Raw genomic sequence first — 20223 nt, forward strand, 5'->3', positions numbered from 1 at the left:
ACTTCCATTCACTCCCCCCCCCCCTTCCCTGAAACTGCTTGGAGCCCCCATGGGCTGGGAAAACCACTGTGCTACACCGAGGAAGAAACCTCTCCCAGTGTGCCCACTGGCTACCACAAAGAGCCTACAGACAGTGTTGGATTAAAGTCGCAGCTCAAAGCTGTGGTAGATAATCTGCACTTGAAACTGCAATCAAATGGATGGTGTTGAAACCTAAAGCATGACAGTATAGTCAGAAGATGATCACATAAGTGCGATAGGCCCACACGGCATTCTAAACCACAAGCCTGCGGTCCTCAGAGTGCAGTTCCTCATCTTAAAACAACATAAACACACAGGGACTTTCAAGAGTAGGCTACAGACATTTTAATCACAAACATGCTAGTTGGAACCATATCTCACCAATGCATATTGTATTGAAACTTCTCAAGAGAATCGTTCCGGAAATTATAGCGATTTGTATGAAGTTTGTTTTCAAGTACCTGCACCTTTGCTCTTTTATGTCCAAGTGCCATTTTTGTCCGCGGCTGATATCACTGTCTTTCAGAGGCTGTAGCGAGAATAAAGATACTGATATATCATAGGAAACTAGGACCTAAGGCATCCAGTGGTAGCAACTTTTTTTTTGTCTTTTCTTCTTCTATTGTTTCATGTAGTTTTAAAATCAGCAGTTGGCAAGGCGGTTATTGTTAAAGTTGTTTAACCTCGTCAAAGTATGCCAAAAACGGGTGCCAGACAGTTGAGAACCTTTTGAACAAGTTGGTTCTCAGGGACCTGAGTCTCTCCATCTTTATTACAGAAATCATGTCCATCAGCCACAACCTGAAGAGAAGGTGAAGTGGAGGACTTCCATTCCTGCAGAATAAGTCTTTTGGCAACAGTTGTCCCCAGTGTCAGAGACTGTTGTAGGGACGTTCAGAGAGGACTCCGAGCAGCCGGAGATGGCGAGTTCTGCCTCCGGCTATAGGGCCATTCTGTAGGCCCTGGAGTACCAGTCATTCTGTAGGCCCTGGAGTACCAGTCATTCTGTAGGCCCTGGAGTACCAGTCATTCTGTAGGCCCTGGAGTACCAGTCATTCTGTAGGCCCTGGAGTACCAGTCATTCTGTAGGCCCTGGAGTACCAGTCAAATATTTTGGCCCAGAACGGTGTTTAACCACTGCATCCTCTCTGCGTAACTTATGTGGGGAGGAAACAGAGAAAGGGCTACATAAGTGTGTCTATGTTGTGCAACTAAACAACTCAATTCCTAGAATTGAAAGAGCTAGCTCATCACCCAGCTCAACTGCTTATAACAATGTAGTATTCAGTGTTTTCATGTAACTCTTGTTGCATAACAAGGTTGGTTAAGGTTGGTTTGTTGAACGTAAGACCCCATGTCCAATAAATGTTTTATTTTGCCAAGTTTTCACTATATCTAACAGCATAGATGTTTCTGAATACGGATTGGCAATTATCCATAATAGTAATTACAAATACTTTCTTACTTCTTTTGCCAATTCCTCCAGACCGAGGAGCTGTTAAGAAAGATAAGTGACTGAGGTTAGGGCTGGTCTCTCGTGGACCCCTTGCGTGGGATCTCATGCGCATTGTCTCTTGCAAGCACATAAGCACTTTGTGCGGCTGATGGCACCAAGTTGAAATGGTGAATGTCGATGATGTATTTTTCTTTCTTTCTTTCTTTTCCTGTGTCTGTGCCTGTTTGTCTTGTTTGTATGTTCTATAAAAAATTAAAATAAAATATATATATATTTAAAAAAAACACCGGACAAGCTTCATCAAAGTTTTTCACCTGATGTTTAATTTCCTTTGCTTTTATAATGCAGACCATCCTGCACCCACAGTGAGGCAGATAAACTGCTCTGAGCTGTGTGCCTAAGTTGTGATTGTGCCCAACAAAATGCGCTGTCTTCTTTCCAAAATAGTATTATGTAATTTAATTTCTCTGATCATCTGAGTCTGGTATCATTGGAGCCAACATGAATAATAACAGAGTGTACACTTATGTATATGGTCTCCATGTGATAGCAAATATATACAGTACAGTCAATGGTGATCGCTGATGTGTGGTGAGCGTTCTGGTGCGAACTGGCTGCCGGCCATCACCCAGGTGGGTGCTACACATCGGTGGTGGATGAGTTGAATCCCCCCCCCCCCACACACACACACACACACACACAGACACACACTTTGAGTATCTAGAAAGGAAGAAAAATCGTATTATTATTATTATTATTATTAATGACAGAGGTTTATGATCCCATTGAGAATGTCTACATTCTTTGGAGCTTTCTTCTTCCAGTTTTAACGTTACATTTGTGTGGCAGCTTCTCATTGCGTGTATGTGTGTGTGTGTTTACAATTTTAGTAAAACGACAGAAAAAAAAGCAATCATGTCAGTGATTAAACATGATTATTGCTTTGCCAGGTTGAAATATAGGTCAGCTGTCTCACATGAACTTGCTGTAACCACAAATACAAACAACGAGGTGTGGGTAGGTATCAAATCCCAGGCTTTCAGTAAGTGAGAAAACCACATTGTAGATCGAGACCTGTCAACACCTCAGTTCAGCTGTCAACACAGAGGTTTTCCCATCAGCAAAAACAATTCAGCCCATCATAGATCTGTCTCATGGTCTGATGTCAAAAGCTAAAGCCTCTTGTGGTTGCTGCAGTGATCAGAGCAGAGGGCATGGCTGCAGTACTGTATGCCATGGGATTTGACTGATGGGTGTAACCCATCACAAACGGCCATATAACCTCAAAAGAAGTCAGACCGAGGTTGTGAACTGGTCATGTTTCCAGCTGCCACCACCAGTCACACCCAGGTGAATACATCTGAAATTATTTCTCTTTTACTGTAACCTTTGTCCGCCCTTTGAACCCAAAACTTGATGCAGTGGCCATGGACTGTGTGCATACATTTTCACTGAATTTATTCTCTACTCCTCAAGAAAAATCATCAATGTGAAATAAAAATGATATTACAGCAATCAAGTTTGGGTATGTTGCATACTGTATTAAAACAAAATAAAAAAGATAAAACACTGACTTTGTAAAAACAAATCTAACTTACAAAAAATTTGAGCAATTGAATAATAATAACCTTTGCTGGTGCATTGCTTTGGGGGTATACATCATAAATATTCAAATGACATTTCAGATTTCACATAATACAACTTTAAAAGATCTATTGATCTCACAATAATGGTAATCACAATAATTAAACAGGAGTTACCTTTATTTATTTGTTTGTTTGTTTGTTTGTTTTAGAAGCGTGTGTTATTTTTAATTAGGAGTTGTTGTGGGTTCAGGGTCCTGGCAGTATGTGGTTGCAGACAGATGACTTAACATTAATGTCTTCTTCAAATCTGTAGCGCACATGATCAGTCTCAGAGATAATGATTATGCAACAACCATGAGACAATTTCATGCTGACATGTTCAAATGACTCCTGATGAGACAAACAACTGATACAAGGGTATTGCCAGGTCAACAAAACAGAGCACGTCATAGGCTGGTTGGTTAAGGTTTTGCCCACATTAGGTGCATTTTAAGAGTGGCAGCTTCTCAAATCTGCCAGATGCACAGACGAAGACCTTGACCAATGCTTGCCACTCCAAACATGACAGGTAAAGACAATACACTTTTTGTAGTTATGAATTAGTGTACAGATGAAGGCTGATATGATTGAAATTTTATGATATGTCAAATGCTGCTTACATACAGCCTATAGGGTACGGCCTTTTAGAAATGACTAAAGTACAAGAACAATATGAGTTGAAGACATTTGTGTATTTAATTCTATCTTAAAAAAGAAAGAAGAAAAAAATAAACTTGCATTGTGAAAAGTTAAAAAATGTATCATTGTAACATTTATGAATGTATCATTACTAATTGTATGATTTTCAATCTTTATTTATAGCAGGTTTTATTGTATTAAGAAATGTTGTCTTATTCGCGGCTTGTCAATACAGGACTTTTTGCAATCATTTCATGAATCAAAATGAGTCGGACAGTGTGGCTGCGGTTCATCACAAATCATACAGTACCCACCTTTAAGGAGAGGATGAGAGCAGCCCGAGGGATGTAGCTATAATACAATATTTATTTTTTTACTTTTTCCCACTTTAAGCACATGCTGTCAATTGCAAGGTGTACAACCTGTAATTTGCATGGTTTCTATGCCAATAATAACACATTGCTTCAGCTTTGACTAAGTCTACATTTAACTCCATACAAAATATTTGTGTTTTCCCCTTTACTGTATGGCAGTAAAAAAAGAAAAAGAAAGTACACTCACACACTTCATCAAATTTAGTCTCATAAGTCACTATTAGCAGTGGACATCTATTGCAGCTTCCAAAATTTCAAGTAGATTACGATTGTGAATCAGTTTTGTTGTCTAAAAGACTTAAGCATTATGTTTGAAATGATCCTTGTTAACCAACTGCATGGCGAGGGAAAGCTCAAGCCTTGAGACACTCAACAATGACTAAATAAAATGTTTTGCAGTTTACAGTAACTCTCCTTAAATCTCCTTACCTTTCAAGAAAGCCAAACAACTCCAGTCTCCACTAGCAAATAGCTTAACTGAAAATAGTAGTAGTAATAATAATAATAATACAAAAATAAAATAAAATAAAGTTTGCTTGCTGCCTTAAAATTGTGAATTGACTAAAGTAGTAGTTAGGTCAAAGATTATTATCGTTGTTCTAATGTCGAAAAGCAAATTGAGTCAACTGAAGACAAAAAGTTCACTCAACAAATGTCTAGTCATAGTCATGCATGAGTCATGCATTATGACCTGATGCATTAGTTGATGAAGTGAAACCCGTGTTATTTATTTGACCACAAGGTTTGCTAAGGTCCAGTCCAGTAGAGTTCCTCTTCTATCACATGATTAATACACAGTCCAGCAGCTGCAATACACACGTGGATTGTACTTGCCATGTATCAGAGAGAAACATACTTGATTGTGAATTCCCAGATATATACGTAGATAAGATAGATTTTATTTTATTTTATATTTTTTACTATTCACCAAACATAATAAGTCTCGATGCAGGTAACTGCATTCAACCAAAATAAGGGTTTTTTGAGAGTTACAATACATACTGGGAAGTCTGCTAATAAACAGTTTAGTGAATACTTTAGGCAGTGGTACTCAACCTTGCCCTACAGGAGCCACATTGTCAAAAAATACTTTTGTAAGAGCCACCATCCAAAAGTGTCTCTTTTCTCGCTGAAAGCAGTTTGGTTCAGTTTGAGTCTTGCCAGCTCTTCAGCTCTCCACCTTTCAGAAAGTCGGTACTGGACCTTGGGTGCTTTGTTTTGTGATGTTGTTGGAAATGGGAGCTTTTGAATATTGTGAAATGACATTATCACAAAGCAGAGATATGTTCTCAGTTCCGCTTTGAATGTTCGAGATTCCTCTTCATATTTGCGTTTCTTACATTCTTTTTTCATTTTAGGTTCATGCTAAGCTAGTTTTTTTACCAATGTGACAGAGTTTGCTTGCCTCACACGCCTGCAAACAGAGCGCGACACCTGAGATTAATTCGGCTGACAGTTTGTTTTTTAAGTAGGATTTAAAAAGCCACAACCACCCATAAAGGAGCCGCGTGTGGCTCTAGTCTAGAGCCTCGGGTTGAGTATCACTGCTTTAGGGTGTTCTTTAAACTCATAATTTTAAGTCACAAGACTCATTATTTTAAGTCCTGAAGCTCATGCATAGCACTTTTAATTTGAAATTGACAAACACATGTAGATATATTACTAGATAAAGATCAGTTTTAAACAAACCAAAACAATTTGATATTGCCTATAATAAGCCCAGCAGTTACAGAGTCAGGGTGAAAGATGAACTGGAAAAAGGTGACAGTGGAAACTGAAGGCTGGTAGCACGCGACACTGATTGATCTGTAGACCTTCAGGCTACCCACGATTTCCCTTGTGCCAACGGCCTGATGCCAGAGTCACGCAACCTGTTGTGTTATGACTGAAATATCTGCTGCTTACTCAAACTGTATACAACATAGCTGGGAGGGTTGGTCAAATAAATGTCTCACTTTCAAGTCGATTGTGTATAGTTATTATTATGATTTCCTCATATAATAATGTTATGTTATGTATTGTTATGTCTGCACTATGGATGTGATATAATGACGTTATGTTATGGACAGTTATGTACTGGTATGTCTGCGCTATGGATGTGGTCGAGTTATCAATAACCTACTGAAGCCTATATGCGAAAGCTGCACGTTTATGGATAATAATTAATACTCACACCAGACAAGTTGGACAAACTGTCGCACCATCTCACAACAGACCAAACAGACTGAATTAATCTAAACCACATATTCATATTCAGATAATAATGCATATACTGTAAGTCTATCTGTCAAAACAGCTAACATGCTACTGAAAGGTCTTGAAAATCATCAACCCAAATCGCAGGACTGTTCTGAAGGTGAATTAAATGAGTCAAATCATGAATGAAAATGGTCTGGCAGTGTGGCTGTGTTAATCACAAATCATAAACCCACTCATGACTTACATGTATATATATATTTATGTTTGTTGAGACCAAACATCCCTTCATCTGCCTCAGTGATGTAGCCTACCTGAGGTTCACATTGCTTTGAGACTACATTTAACAGTAAACATAATATTAGTGCTTTCCCCATTAGGCATGTAGTAAAGAATTCACACACTGAATACAAATTTGTCTCATGAGTCATTATTTGCATTGGACCTCTATTGCAGCTTCCAAAATGTCAAGTATGGCAATAGTCTATTACTACTACTGTGAATCTTTTGTGCAGAATAATTCAAATTTGAAATAATCATCATTAAAAGAAAAAATCATCGGGGACACTCAACAATGCTCTGCACACTAGACTGTATAAGATGTTTTCCTGATTACAGTAAGTCTCCTTACCTTTCAAGGAAGCCAATTAACGCTAGTGTCCACTAGCAAATAGCTATAGCTAGAGTTATGCAATGATAGGGGGGAAAAAGAATAAAGTTATAAGAGAAATCAAACCAAAGCAATTGAATATTGCCTATAAGCCCAGCAGTTACAGAGTCGGGCTGAAAAGCCTGAGAAATGAGAAAAGGTGACAGTGGAAACTGATTATAAAGGCTGTTAGCACGCGACATTGACTGATCTCTAGACCTTCAAGTTACCCACGATTTCCCCTGTGCCAACGGCCTGATGCCAGAGTCACGCAACCTGGTGTGTTATGACTGAAATATCTGCTGCTTACTCAAACTGTACAACATGGTCAAATGATTATGTCTCACTTTCAAGTGGATTGTTTAGGAATGATTGTTTCAGCATGTGATGTCATGTTGTAGTACAGTAGTCTGCAGTAGTCTGCTCTAAACGATGGATGTGGCTTTGGACCAACTGTACTAAACAGGCTTACTCTTTGCATTATAGAAGGTTCAGTCACCTGCTCAGCAGATCAGAAACCTCACCTGACCAACTCTCGGACAGCTGACCCTCCTGGCTTGAAGTGGGCTATACTCAGCAGTTCAAAAACCATTGAGAAAGTGCTCCTCTGCACCTACAGTAGCCTACCTACCTTACAGTACAGCAGTACACCTTACTGTATGTGGGCTGCTGCTCTGAAACATAAACATAAAAATAATCAGCATGTACCAGGTCCGCAGGAAGTAGGGGTGCTGCAGGTGCTGCAGCACCCCCTAGATTCTCCCCCCTCCCCCATTTTTTTTTTTTTTTTTACAAATGTAATTAAAAATATTTTGCAGTGCACTATGCTCCTTTCTTGTTTAAGAATGTTTCGGGAAATGAAAATGTAGCCTATTTAAATAGAATTATCAACAATAACAATCAAGGAAGTTACATGCTTGTAGGCTAGAGAAGAAGAAGAAGCGCGCATGCGCGCACATGTTGTGTTGAACTAACCAACAACCAATACGAATTGTTTAATCTGGCAATAAAGAAATGTGAACTTGACATGCTATTTTAATAGCCTACTCAAAAATGCACCTCCCACTATACAGCAAAGAGAGGAGTCAATGTTTCTTGATATATGCCATTCAGATCAGAATAATTAGTCTAGTCATTAAGTTTGCTGATAATATTCCTATCATGTTAAGTCTGTGTCATGTTAACTGGTGTATTCAGAGCAAATAGGGAGATATAGAGCATTATCATCATGCTATATATCTCCCTCTTTGCTCTGAATGAGTGAGAAAAGGAGGAAATACTGAATAATTACATCACAACAGTATCCTAATGTTAATTTAAAATGAGATATTCCTCTAAATATGGCAAAAAAATCTAAAAAAAAAACGTCCAAATTTTTTTCGGCAGGGCCCTTGCGGGCCCCACCGAGAGTCCCTTCCTCCCAGCACCCCCTGCTTAAAATGACTTCCAGCGGCCCTGGCATGTACTGTATGAGACACATTTGTAACATAGCAAACAATTTTGTTTGTTTGTTTACTTCACTTTAATTCTTGAAAAACTTTGAATTATCAACCAAGTTTGGGTGACAATAACATTGACCTGACTTGTACATGACAGAGTTTGATATGTTTTTATTGATTAATTGCAGCTTCCTATAACAAAACCTATGGTACAAATAAATCTGATTACTCTATTTACTTGCCTCCAGCTATGGATGACGACTACTACTACGACGATGACTACTACAACACTTTGAATATGAGTGTGTACCTCGATAGCAACGACACACTTCCAGAGATGTGTGAACCTGATGAGCAGGAGCTGACCATCCAAATGTTCCAGACCTGTGTCTTCTGCCTGATCTTCCTCCTGGGCATGTTGGGAAACTCCCTGGTGATCACCACCTTCGCTCTCTACCGACGCCTCCATCTCCGTTCCATGACCGATGTCTTCCTCTTCCACCTGGCACTGGCTGACCTCCTGCTCCTCCTCACACTTCCGCTGCAGGTCGTCGACACTTACCTGGGGTGGATCTTCTCCAGCCCCCTCTGCAAGGCTACGCGCGCCTGCTACGCCATCAACACGTACAGCGGGCTGCTGCTGCTGGCTTGCATTAGTGTCGACCGCTACATGGTGGTGGCACGGGCCCAAGACGTGCTCAGGTTGCGTAGCCAGATACTAACAGGAGGCAAGGTAGCTGCTGTAGGGGTGTGGGTCGTCGCGGTGCTCCTCAGTATGCCTGAGATCCTGTTCTCTGGGGTGTCAGGTTCAGGTCCAGAAGCATACTGTGGGATGCAAAGGAGTGGAAAAGTCAAAATGGCCACCAACGGAGCCATCATCGCGGTCTTCTGCCTGTCCTTTGTTGTCATGGTGATATGCTACTCTTTGATTGCTCAGGTGCTGTGGGATGGGCAGGGACAGGGGCGGGGGAAGGGGATGCATAAGCAGCGCACCTTGAAATTGATGGTGGCACTGGTATTGGTATTTATGGTCTTCCAGCTGCCTTACACCGTGGTGCTGTCCCGCAAAATGGCGGGGCAGTTCTGCGGCCTCCTGTTAGAGTACATCACCTGCACGCTGGCGTACACCCGCTGTTGCCTCAACCCCATCCTCTACGCCCTAGTTGGTGTGCGCTTCCGCAAGGACGTGTTGAGGTTCTTCCACGATGCAGGCTGCATGCGTAGGTTCCAGTCGAAGAGCTGCGCAAGCATGTCACTCTCCTCCCCGGCTGCCACCATGCTGTCAGCTATCTCTCCCAATTCCCCTGACCGCAGTCACTCCAGCACGGAGACCACCAGATTTCACTTTCCACCAGTCTAATCATATTTCATGCAGTAGACTTTAAATGTACTAGCAGAATACCTGTGCAGTGTATCATGTGTAAATGTGCATGGATGAAGTTGGATGGATGGAATTTTGATTTCAAACAGTGGCAGGGGGCTGGGTGGCGGGGACACAATTGGTACAGGCCCAAATCCTCAAAAAGGCTTTAGGTTTTTAGATACCCCCTACCCAAGGTAGAACTAAACATGACCATGTTTTTTTCTCTTCATAATTTTAATATGTCCCCATTCCATTCATTGTATAATATATAAATATTATTTATTTATAATATTTAGAGAATAACCCTAGGAAAGCCATACATCCTGAATGCCCTAGGTCTCTAGTTTGTGGTTGTAAAGTGCCATGAGGCTGTGATTATCCTAGAGGTCACAATAGGTCATTTTGTACGGTGAGGTCAAGTTAAAAAAAAAGAGTCTACAACGAAATTACTACAGTACTAACATCATCACACATGCATACAATTGGGCTCATTGAATCCACAAGAGTCTCAGCTTTCCAGTCATACCCAATGTATGCAATTATAAGACTGTTTAGGGACTCTAGGATGCAGAAATATTCAAATAGAAAAGGCGAAAATAACACACTTATAAAGCATGCAAAAAGTGCATGGTTTTCCCAAAAACTGCATGAGATTAGCATAAAGTGGGCATGTCAAGGGGAGACTTGTGGGTAGATAGAACCCATTCTCATTCAGATATCTTCAGGTGAGAGGTCCTGGGACCCCTTTGAAAATGGCCATGCCAGTTTTCCCTCGCCAAAATTTAGCCTAACAAGCCTGTTGGGAAGGCTTTATATATACACACACACACACACACACATACATGCGCACCCACGTGTGTGTGTGTGTGTGTGTGTGTGTGTGTGTGTGTGTGTGTGTGTGTCCCTTTACCATAGCCTAACCATGGAAAACAGAACATCCCCTCTCGTCTTTGATATAGTTGTGATCAGGACTCTGGGGAAAACATCCAGAAATAAGCAACCTAACTCTATAACCCTACGCAACCCTAACCTGATTGTAATTCTAACCCTACCTCCAGCCGGAAGATTAACCCCTAGCCCAGACTACAGTAAGTATGACTTGAAATTCAGTCGATTTTTAGTGCTACATTAAAGTCACTTGATAGTAAATTCAGTATCAGCATTGGACTATCCAATAAAGTGCAACCAATTTGTTGTACTATAGAGCAGCATGCCACCAATTCAAAAAAAGACACACTAATCGTGATGAGTTAGATTAGTTACAAGTGAACAATCATTTGATTACAATAATATAATATTTCCTCTTCAACAATTTTCTCATTCATTGGCCTTTATTGCAGTCTGTTATAAAGTGATATCGGATGCTGATGTGAACAATTGGAATGCATTCGATTGTTCCACTGTTTTTCGATTATTATATCCATATCCATATTAACTGGAGGGGGGGGGGGGGGGGGCATTTTATACTGCATAAATACATGGCTTGAAGTGATTAAAAAAAATCGTAACAATAAAATGATTGTATCGGAGGAAGCATGTGTGCATGTTGTGAAGTCTACAACTCTTGCCAGATCGACAGAGGGGGTGGAGCAATGACCGGGACAGCAGGAGGCATTGGCCAAGTACAATTGGGGAGGGGGGGGGGGAGATGTATATACTGCATGCACCTTCTATATTGCAAAATTACACTTTTTTTTTTTTTTTATCCAACCAATTTTTTTTGTAAATGTCATATCCTTCCTGCATTTGATATTGGTTTCATTTTAGTTTTAGTTTTGATGTATATTTTTCTCCACTCAATTGTGTGAATAAACTTTGATCAATTTTGATGCAAATAATTCCTCGAGACTCATCTGTCCACCAGCCACAAACAAAGCAACATAAAATACATTAGGGTAATAAATACAAGCAGATATGTATAATTCCAATGCCTCAACAAAGAGTTAAGACTTTGTGATAATACTTGAGGTTTCAAGTAGTGGTGACTGAAATTAATCTCAAACACACTGTGTCAATTTGGCCTTCAACAACTTGTCAAAGCTGCCATACCGAGTGGTTTGAAGTCTGAACGGGGTATTGGAGAGGTGCTGACCACGATGAGACAGTGTGAACAACTCGTGCCTACCAGCTTGCAGCTTCCTGTGTGTTTCCACGTAAGACTTGCTCATATGCCAACATGCAGTGTGTGGTGCACAGGGGTGCCATTAGTAGTCTAGCTCTAGCATATCCACTGATCAAAGTAGCCACCCTGAATATTGATATGACTGCTACGCTGCACACTAAAGACAAATTCCCTGCATGTAATCTTTGCATATTGTGGCAATGAAAAGTGATTCTGAACATTGATTCTGGTTAGGTCATTTCACCACTTCAGCTTTTGCTTTGCAGATGGCATTTTTTGTGTGTGTAATAGTTGCCTTTCAAATTAAATATTCCCTTCGTTATTTATAGACCGTTTCACTGGAATTCTTTTGCTGAGGAACAGTTTGAAAACTAGCTTATTTCTTGTCAACTATTGTAGCCTATTAGCAAACACTGCAACAGGAAATAAGTTAATTTAGAATGTTTATGCTGTCAAGTTTCTGGAGTCGCTTGGTTGAGGATGTATGAGAGAGAGGGGGAAACTGGGTGCAGATCTCAAAAGCAGGTAAACCTCTGGGATTAGTGAGAAAGTTGCTAAAGGAGGAGAGAGAGCTTGCCATTCACAGTGAATGTCTGTTGAATATCTAACCTAAAACTTACTTCACTGCGGTGCAAAACACCTCTCTTCAATTTCAGCGTCTGTTGTGGTTTCCCAGACCAACAAATTGGAGCTACGCGGTTGTTCGCATCAAACAGACAGCAATATCAGGCTATCTTGGCTCAATTGCTGAGTGTCTAAGGGATCAAAACATAATCATGATCCAATAGACCCCCAGGAATTGAGTGAGGGGGCCGCATTTTCCCAAGCTTTGTTTGTGGGGGAGGCCGACAATCTCAGACTGTGAAAAAAAACCCTGCTATAGCTACACACTAAGTGGTGCTGGGAGAGATGATGTTTGGGAGGAAGGGGGGGGGGGGGGGGGGCGTGTTGCGCAATCGCAGACTGATGGAGGGGATTGTCTCCAGCCGTGGGACTGGAGATGAGACTGGGTTACACACATCAACTGATTTTCCTTAACATACTTACTCATTTGATTAGCTTAGCCCTATTACATACTTTTTATGATTATTTCTTCCCTTAATATATTTCTTCTAAGCAGCCAAAGCATTTCACAAAAATCAACATATTTCTTTTTAGTCTTCTTCCAGGCTCTATTCTTCTCTTGCTCGTTGTATTTAGGAATACATCTCCTACTTCATCATATTATCCGTTTCTTTAGTGGGAGCAAGGCTTGTGATTCACTCGGAGCGGCTGAAATGTCCAACCTTCCGACATCTCCTGCATGGACTCTTGCATGCTTATTTAAGTGTTCTTTACGACGAAACCTTTACCACAGAATGAGCAGTTAAATGGTCTCTCTCCTGTGTGGACAATCATGTGTGTCTTCAAGTGACTTTTAATACTAAAACTTCTACCACAGACTGAGCAACTACATTGTCTCTCTCCTGTGTGGAATCCCATGTGTCTCTTTAATTCTCCTTTATGACAAAAACTTTTACCACAAACTGAGCAAATAAATGGCTTCTCCCCTGTGTGGAGTCCCATGTGTCGCTTCAATTGTCCTTTAAGACAAAAACTTTTGCCACATACTGAGCAATGAAATGGCTTCTCCCCTGTGTGGATTAACACGTGTTGTTTCAAGCTTCTTTCATGACCGAAACATTTACCACAGACTGAGCATTGGAATGGTTTCTCACCTGTGTGGATTCTCATGTGTGTCGTCAAGTGTCCTTTATACCCAAAGCATTTACCACAGATGGAGCATTTAAATGGTTTCTCACCTGTATGTACTCTCATATGTTGCCTCAAGCCTTCATTACGTCCAAAACTGTTACCACAGACTGAGCAATTAAATGGTTTCTCGCCTGTGTGGATTCTCATGTGTCTGTTAAAGTCTCTTTTATGACCAAATCTTTTACCACAAACTGAGCAACTGAAGTGTTTATTCCCGAGGACACTTTTCTTTGAGTGTAAACCTGACTGAGGTTCACTAGTTTCTATCCAATCATCACCGTCTTCAGTCTCAGAAGACTCTGGAGTCTTGCCAGCACTGACTGGTTCTGATGAGCTGCTGACACTTTTCTGTGAGTGTAAACCTGACTGAGGTTCACTAGTCTCTATCCAATCATCACCGTCTTCAGTCTCAGAAGACTCTGGAGTCTTGCCAGCACTGGCTGGTTCTGATGAGCTGCTGGCTAGAGGCTCTGCCTCGCTGTTCTCCTCAGTTTGGCTTTGATGAAGATGTGAGGACTGAGGTTTCTCTATCTCATCTTCACTCTTCAGAGGAACAGAAGTGAATGGGAACTTGGTGATATCAGCCTCCTCCAGCCCTTGAAGCTGCTCTCCCTCCTGACTGAGACAAAGTTTCTCCTGCTCCTCTTTAATGTGTGGGGGCTCTGGGTCCTCCTGGTCCAGACTGGAGCTCCACTCCTGCTGCTCTTCTTTAATGGCCAACAGCTGCTGGAAGTCTGGAGGTACGGCTGCTCTGTGTAACTGCACTCCAGGATTTAAAACATCCAGCAGCTTTTGTTGTTGGTTGATCTCCATATCCATAAGAGAGAGGAGGTTATTATTCTTCCTCTCAGAGTTTAGCCTAGGTTCCAGTTTATATATTCACAATAGTGTCATCCGCACATAGAGTCTTCTGTTTGAAATATCTTCACAGGGGCAGAGGTGGATGGGAACTTGGTGATATCAGTCTTCTCCAGGTGCTCTCCCTCCTGACTGATCCAGAGTTCCTCCTGTTCCTCTTTAATGTGGTCCTGTGGTTCTGGTCCAGCCTGGAGCTCCAATCCTGCAGCTCAGGAGAAACCTCTTCTATACTGACCAACATCTGTTGGATGTCTGGAGGTACAGCTGAAATGCAGACATATACACATTAAGGAAAACTCACTGCAAGTCAAACTAGACTTGTTGTCACCATTACTTCATACTGTCAAGCAAATAAACACACCCCGGCAGGGTCCGAAATTAACTTTTTGATTCACCGGCCAACTGGCCGGGAGATGAAAAAATCCACTGGCAAAAATAACAAATGGCATTTTTGGGTCACATAAACATACATGTAAATATACTATCACTAACTATATACTGTCGTATATATCGTTTATTAACATAGAATACAATAACATCATCAGAAGATGGGCAGAAAAGCACATTTCTACTTCAGAGCCAGAGGAGGGCGCTGCTGCTCCATCTCTGAGCTTCATGCGCCCGGTCCTGTCAGAGCAGACTGCGCAGTTCATCCCTGGGTGCTGGCTACTACTATCAGCAAAGGCTACAGGCTCCACAGTCCACACACTAAACCATTTCATTATAGTGATAAAAAATCAAAGATAGCGCGCTCAACTCCTTACTTTAAGGCAGGCTGTATAAACTGGGTGCTGGATCCCTAAAACAAGTCTAATTCAAAAAAACGAAAAGAACAGCACTCCAAGTTCAAAGATTTATTGCCACACAATAATGGACGTTTCGGGCAGCAGCCCTTCTTCAGCTGTAATGGCAATTCGTTTTTTTTAATTATAGTGATAAACCAATAAGGGTTCAAATAAGATCTATACAATTTGGGACACTAATAATCACCACAGCCAGCGCCTGATCCTGTGTGAATGCAGCCTAATGTCAAGACAGCTTCCATAAAAACATATTTGATTGTCTCAGCTCCTCTCTCTTTTGTAGCAATTCATGAAACCAAATCTACTGTGTCATTTGACTGTCATTTATTTACTTTAGAGAGCAACTAAAATAAATCAATGCAGTAAAGGATTTTCCATTTTTCTATGAACCGAGGAATAAAACAATATCTGTGAATGCTTGGACAACAATATATATATACGGTATATATATATATATATATATATATATATATATATATATATATATATATATATATATATATATATATGTGTGTGTAATGTATATATAATGTATAGTTATCGATCTAGATCTGATGGGACAAAATATAGCCACCAACATCCTTCTATCTATATGGTCACAATATCACAGACTCAGGTTTTAAAAGTAGCCTAAATATTTTGGGGTTTTGCAACCAACCATTTACAATTCCCTCATCTCCCGGCCTTGCGAAACATTTCAGTCTTTAGTCAAGATGTTATGTTTGTAAAACAGCTCAAGTTTTCTCAAGACTGTGTATAACTAATGTACTGTCTTTCAGATGCTCCAGCGGGAGTGAAGATATATCATATACGGGAGTTTCAATGAGGGGGTTTATGAGCAATTTCCAGAAGAGAAGTGCTCACCACCTAATGGCCAATAAATTCAATTCTCAAACTCGGGTCTCTCCACTGTCTGCTCTGCGGCACACTTTCACCCAGGTGACAAAGCGATCCCTAAAGGTTAACCAGCTGCCGCAGGTTTTAACATCTGAGACACGGTGCTAGGCCATCCAGTGCTCACAACAGAAACATAAATGTATAATGTGTGCGTGTAAATGTCACACACCTGTGTGAAGTTACCCGCAGTAACTTGTAGCCTACTTCAGCGCCCAGCAGCCTTCTGCTCGCCAGTCGCCAGATCTCCTCTTGAAACTTGAAGCTTCTCCAGGTACTCTGCTGTGCTGTCGTTTTTTCAAACAACCAAATATCTCTTCAACAGCCACTGGTTCACCAACGCTCTCAGGTTTTGGACATTATACATTTCCATACATACAGTGACAGAAATGTTTTCTCCCGAACGTTTTACTGGCAACGTTAGCTTCACACTAGCTACATTTAACCACCACCGAGAGTCCATAAGAGAGGAGCTTTCTTCTTCATCGACTTTATATATCCGTGATAATATCATCATACATACAGAGTGTTGGTCGATTCAAGTTGTAAACTAACGTTATGAAGGAGGGGGAAATCGGTAAAAGGGAAAAAACGTGGATGTATTGGGGGAAAACAAAACTCGGCAAAGTAAAACACCAGTCGCCATCTTGTACGACGTCAAATGAGTCAGTTCCGGTTCAAAAATCTGGTTCCGGTCCGTTCTCAATCTAGTCCGACTCAGCTCCCGCATAAACACCACACATCAGCTGCTATCACGGCGGAGAGTTGAGGACTGAATATGCCAATTAACGAGGTGGCCATGATGGAAGGAACGCCTGTGTGGCGATTTAGCCAGGGCACCGGGGACCTCGGTTGAACGTTTAACCGTCAGGACCATTGACAGTTCAAGTCAGGACGGCGCCTGTCTCTACTCTGCCTTGCTTGGGGCCTTTGCATAGGGAGATTATTCATGATGATACCAGAGGGAAGAGCACCTCCTACTGGGTTTCACTTCCAGCACCAGCCTCCCCTCCAAAGAGTATCCTGCTTTTCCAAGAAAGTCAGTCATGTAATGCAGGAGCCACTGGTGCAAACAAATCACCCTAATATGACTATTCTCAAATTCAAACCTTTCTGTTCTGTTCCTCTGTCACAGTCCGAAGACGGTCTGCCCATTTTATTTAGTCTGTCTCCTTTCTCAGATGGAAAACAGAATTGGTTTGGTCTGTCTGGCTTATCAGTTATGGGACAAGTCATTTACATGTGCATGCATCTGGTTTTGTCTTCTGTCAGCTCCTCAGTAACCCTCTGTCTGTGGAAACTGATCTCTTCACTCTTATTTGCCTGAAAAGAAATTCAAGCTTGACATAAAGGGAAATTATATTATTTTGGATGCTGGCAGCAATGTTTGCATGTGTTCTCACGTGTGTCTTCATAATACAGCAATATGGTGATTTACATAGCCATACTGTTTTATGGGAGTCTTTGAATTCCCCAGATTGACCATCAACCTCTGACCAGTTGGTGGTTAGATTTGATAATTTCAGCAGCGTGAAGTGTACGACCACAGGAGGGCACTATTTGTCCTTACTACAGACGTACCCTCCCCCATCCACACACACACACACACACACACACACACACACACACAGACCAGAGTATTCTGTGTATGTGTGTCACTTCTGAAGAAGTCATTTGTGGGATATTACATATACACATGCATTCCCTGGAGTCTTACCCTAACGCAGTGATACTCAACTTGCGGCCCGGGAGCCAGATGCAGCCCGCGACAGGGTGCAGAGTGGCCCCCCGACCATTTTCTAATAATTTCACGTTAGTTTTCATTGTGAATTAGAATCTAATTCACAATCGAAACTAACGTGAAATAAAGTTTGACTGAGCTCCAGCTAAATTGGCAAATACCGCCGTCTGGTCGCTACCCAGGCACTTACCTATGTACTTAACTAATTTAACCTAACTAACTATTGCACAACATTGTCAGACTAAACCTACAATCCACTACAGAAAAATGTATATTGTTTATTAACTGGCCCCTGGCGTCCTCCTGACCCCAAAATCAAAAACTGGGGACATGGCTTTTGTCCCCAAATTGCACAAGCTGTCCCCAGTCACCTGGTCTTAGTCGGGGTGCGTGTCCCCAATTTTGACTTAACCCACACAAACACACCGGGAGCTGCCTGGTAGCGTAGCCTACTACTACAGTCTTCTGCTGTTGTCCGCTGAGCTGTAGTCATTGAGGGAGAGCTCTTGCATAATTTCTCCATCCTCCATATTTTCACAGCTGGTCTTCAAGCCTTCTCTTTGGGCGACCACCCGCTCCTGTCCATTTTAAGTTATTAGAAACAGATCAAGGTGTCAAAGGTCAGAAGCCTGCCCTCTGCCACATACCGTCAAAATCGACTGGAGCCTGTTGTGTGTCTTTGAAGGATTTCGTGGGAACAGGATGCAAAACCATGACCATAGTTGGAATTGACGTGAGGTTAGTTGGAATATGCAGGGAGAGGGAAACATTGTCCTTCCCACTCGTCGCCTTTCCTGTTATGAATTCCTAAGACGTAGTCAAAACTTTGCACGATTTCCTTCTGATAACGGTAATTGTGTGTAGTGACGGGGGGGGGGGGCGCTATGTTCAAGCTCTGTGTTCGTTAATGACATCATTCTGCAGTGGAAAGACCCATGAAAGGATAGAATCTTGCTTGAGCTGCATTGCTGACTTTCCCTGGTGTCTGTCTGAGAGTTGAGTTTCCCTGGTGTCTGCCTGGTGTCTGTCTGAGAGTTGAGAAGAGCGAGTGTGTCTGTCTGTCCCGCGATAAACAATTCAATCACTGTGTGTTTTCCACCAGGGGACAACATGTTGTATTCTAAAGTCAATAACGCCTGTGATCACCATGCCTCCCTCCATATGGGACTACTTAAGTGTACCAAGCATTCACTCTGTTTTCTCTTTATTCTGCCCACCATTGAGTGAAATATGTCCATTTACAATTCAAAATAACAATTAATTATTATATTACTTATGTTTAGCCTACTACTGTACTCTCCAGACAAACAACTATTATGCAACTATTGTGTTTGTGGCAAAAGTGCACTGAAACAGAAACTCTATGAGAAGCATTTGATGTTTGCTTTCATAGCTAATCATTTACAAAAGTCAGCTAATGCTCGTGGTTTGTCCCAAAGCCACATGTCAGGATATATGCTTGTATTAAGATATGTGATTGTGGCAGTGTTGGGCAAGTTACTTTCAAAATGTAATATACTACATATTACTAGTTACTTTCATTTCAAAGTAATAAGTTACTTTACAATATTACTGTCTGTGTAGAGTAACTCGTTACTTATTACACTACTTTTGCATTACTTTCACCAAAACAACAGCAGCAGCAGAATGACATCGCCGCCCTGGAACCATCCCAAAAAAAAAACATTTCAACCGCCTTGAAGTCAGTGTAAACAATCCAAAATTCTAAATGTTATTCTTTTCCTTTGTTATTGTCATCTATAGTGGTTATTTGCATAAAAACACACAGTTTGATCAGGAAATGATTGTATCTTTTTTAAATATGTGCTTTGATAAAAATAAAAAATAAAAATCAATTTGTAACTTGAGTTACTTGACAAAGTAACTGGTATAATATTACTGAAATCCTATAAGTAATAAGTTATATTACTGAGTTACTGCTAAAAGTAATACATTGCATGTAATATGTTACTTTTGTAATGAGTTACCCCAACACTGCATTGTGGCTTGTATTGCACTGAATAGAACATTAACAAACTAATAATAAAGCAATGTAGTGGTTAATACAGCATGGTATGGTTTAGTAGTAGCAGAAGCAATTGCAGTTTTATTACTAAGTATCATTATACTGATCCCACAATGTGAAATTCCTTTATTAATTTAAGTAAAATAATCGATAGCATTTTCCCATAAAGCAGAAAACTTCACATAAGAGAGGGGGGGGGAAACAGCCCAAGATACTTTGAACAAGGCTGTCAATCAGTGATTCTGATCATGGTGGCTTTGAA

At 41.0% G+C, this 20223-nt stretch overlaps 1 protein-coding gene across 1 annotated transcript; it reads left to right on the forward strand.

Moving 5' to 3' along the window:
* Positions 1 to 8649: 8649 nt before the first annotated feature.
* On the forward strand, positions 8650 to 9759 carry ccr10 (chemokine (C-C motif) receptor 10; the record flags this gene model as incomplete). The annotated part of the gene is made up of 1 exon (XM_083635048.1): positions 8650 to 9759. The coding sequence occupies one exon, from the start codon at positions 8650 to 8652 to the stop codon at positions 9757 to 9759; it is 1110 nt and encodes a 369-aa protein (XP_083491174.1).
* Positions 9760 to 20223: the final 10464 nt, after the last annotated feature.

Source organism: Poromitra crassiceps (assembly GCF_964638095.1).
Source record: "Poromitra crassiceps genome assembly, chromosome: 4".
NCBI lineage: Eukaryota > Metazoa > Chordata > Actinopteri > Beryciformes > Melamphaidae > Poromitra > Poromitra crassiceps.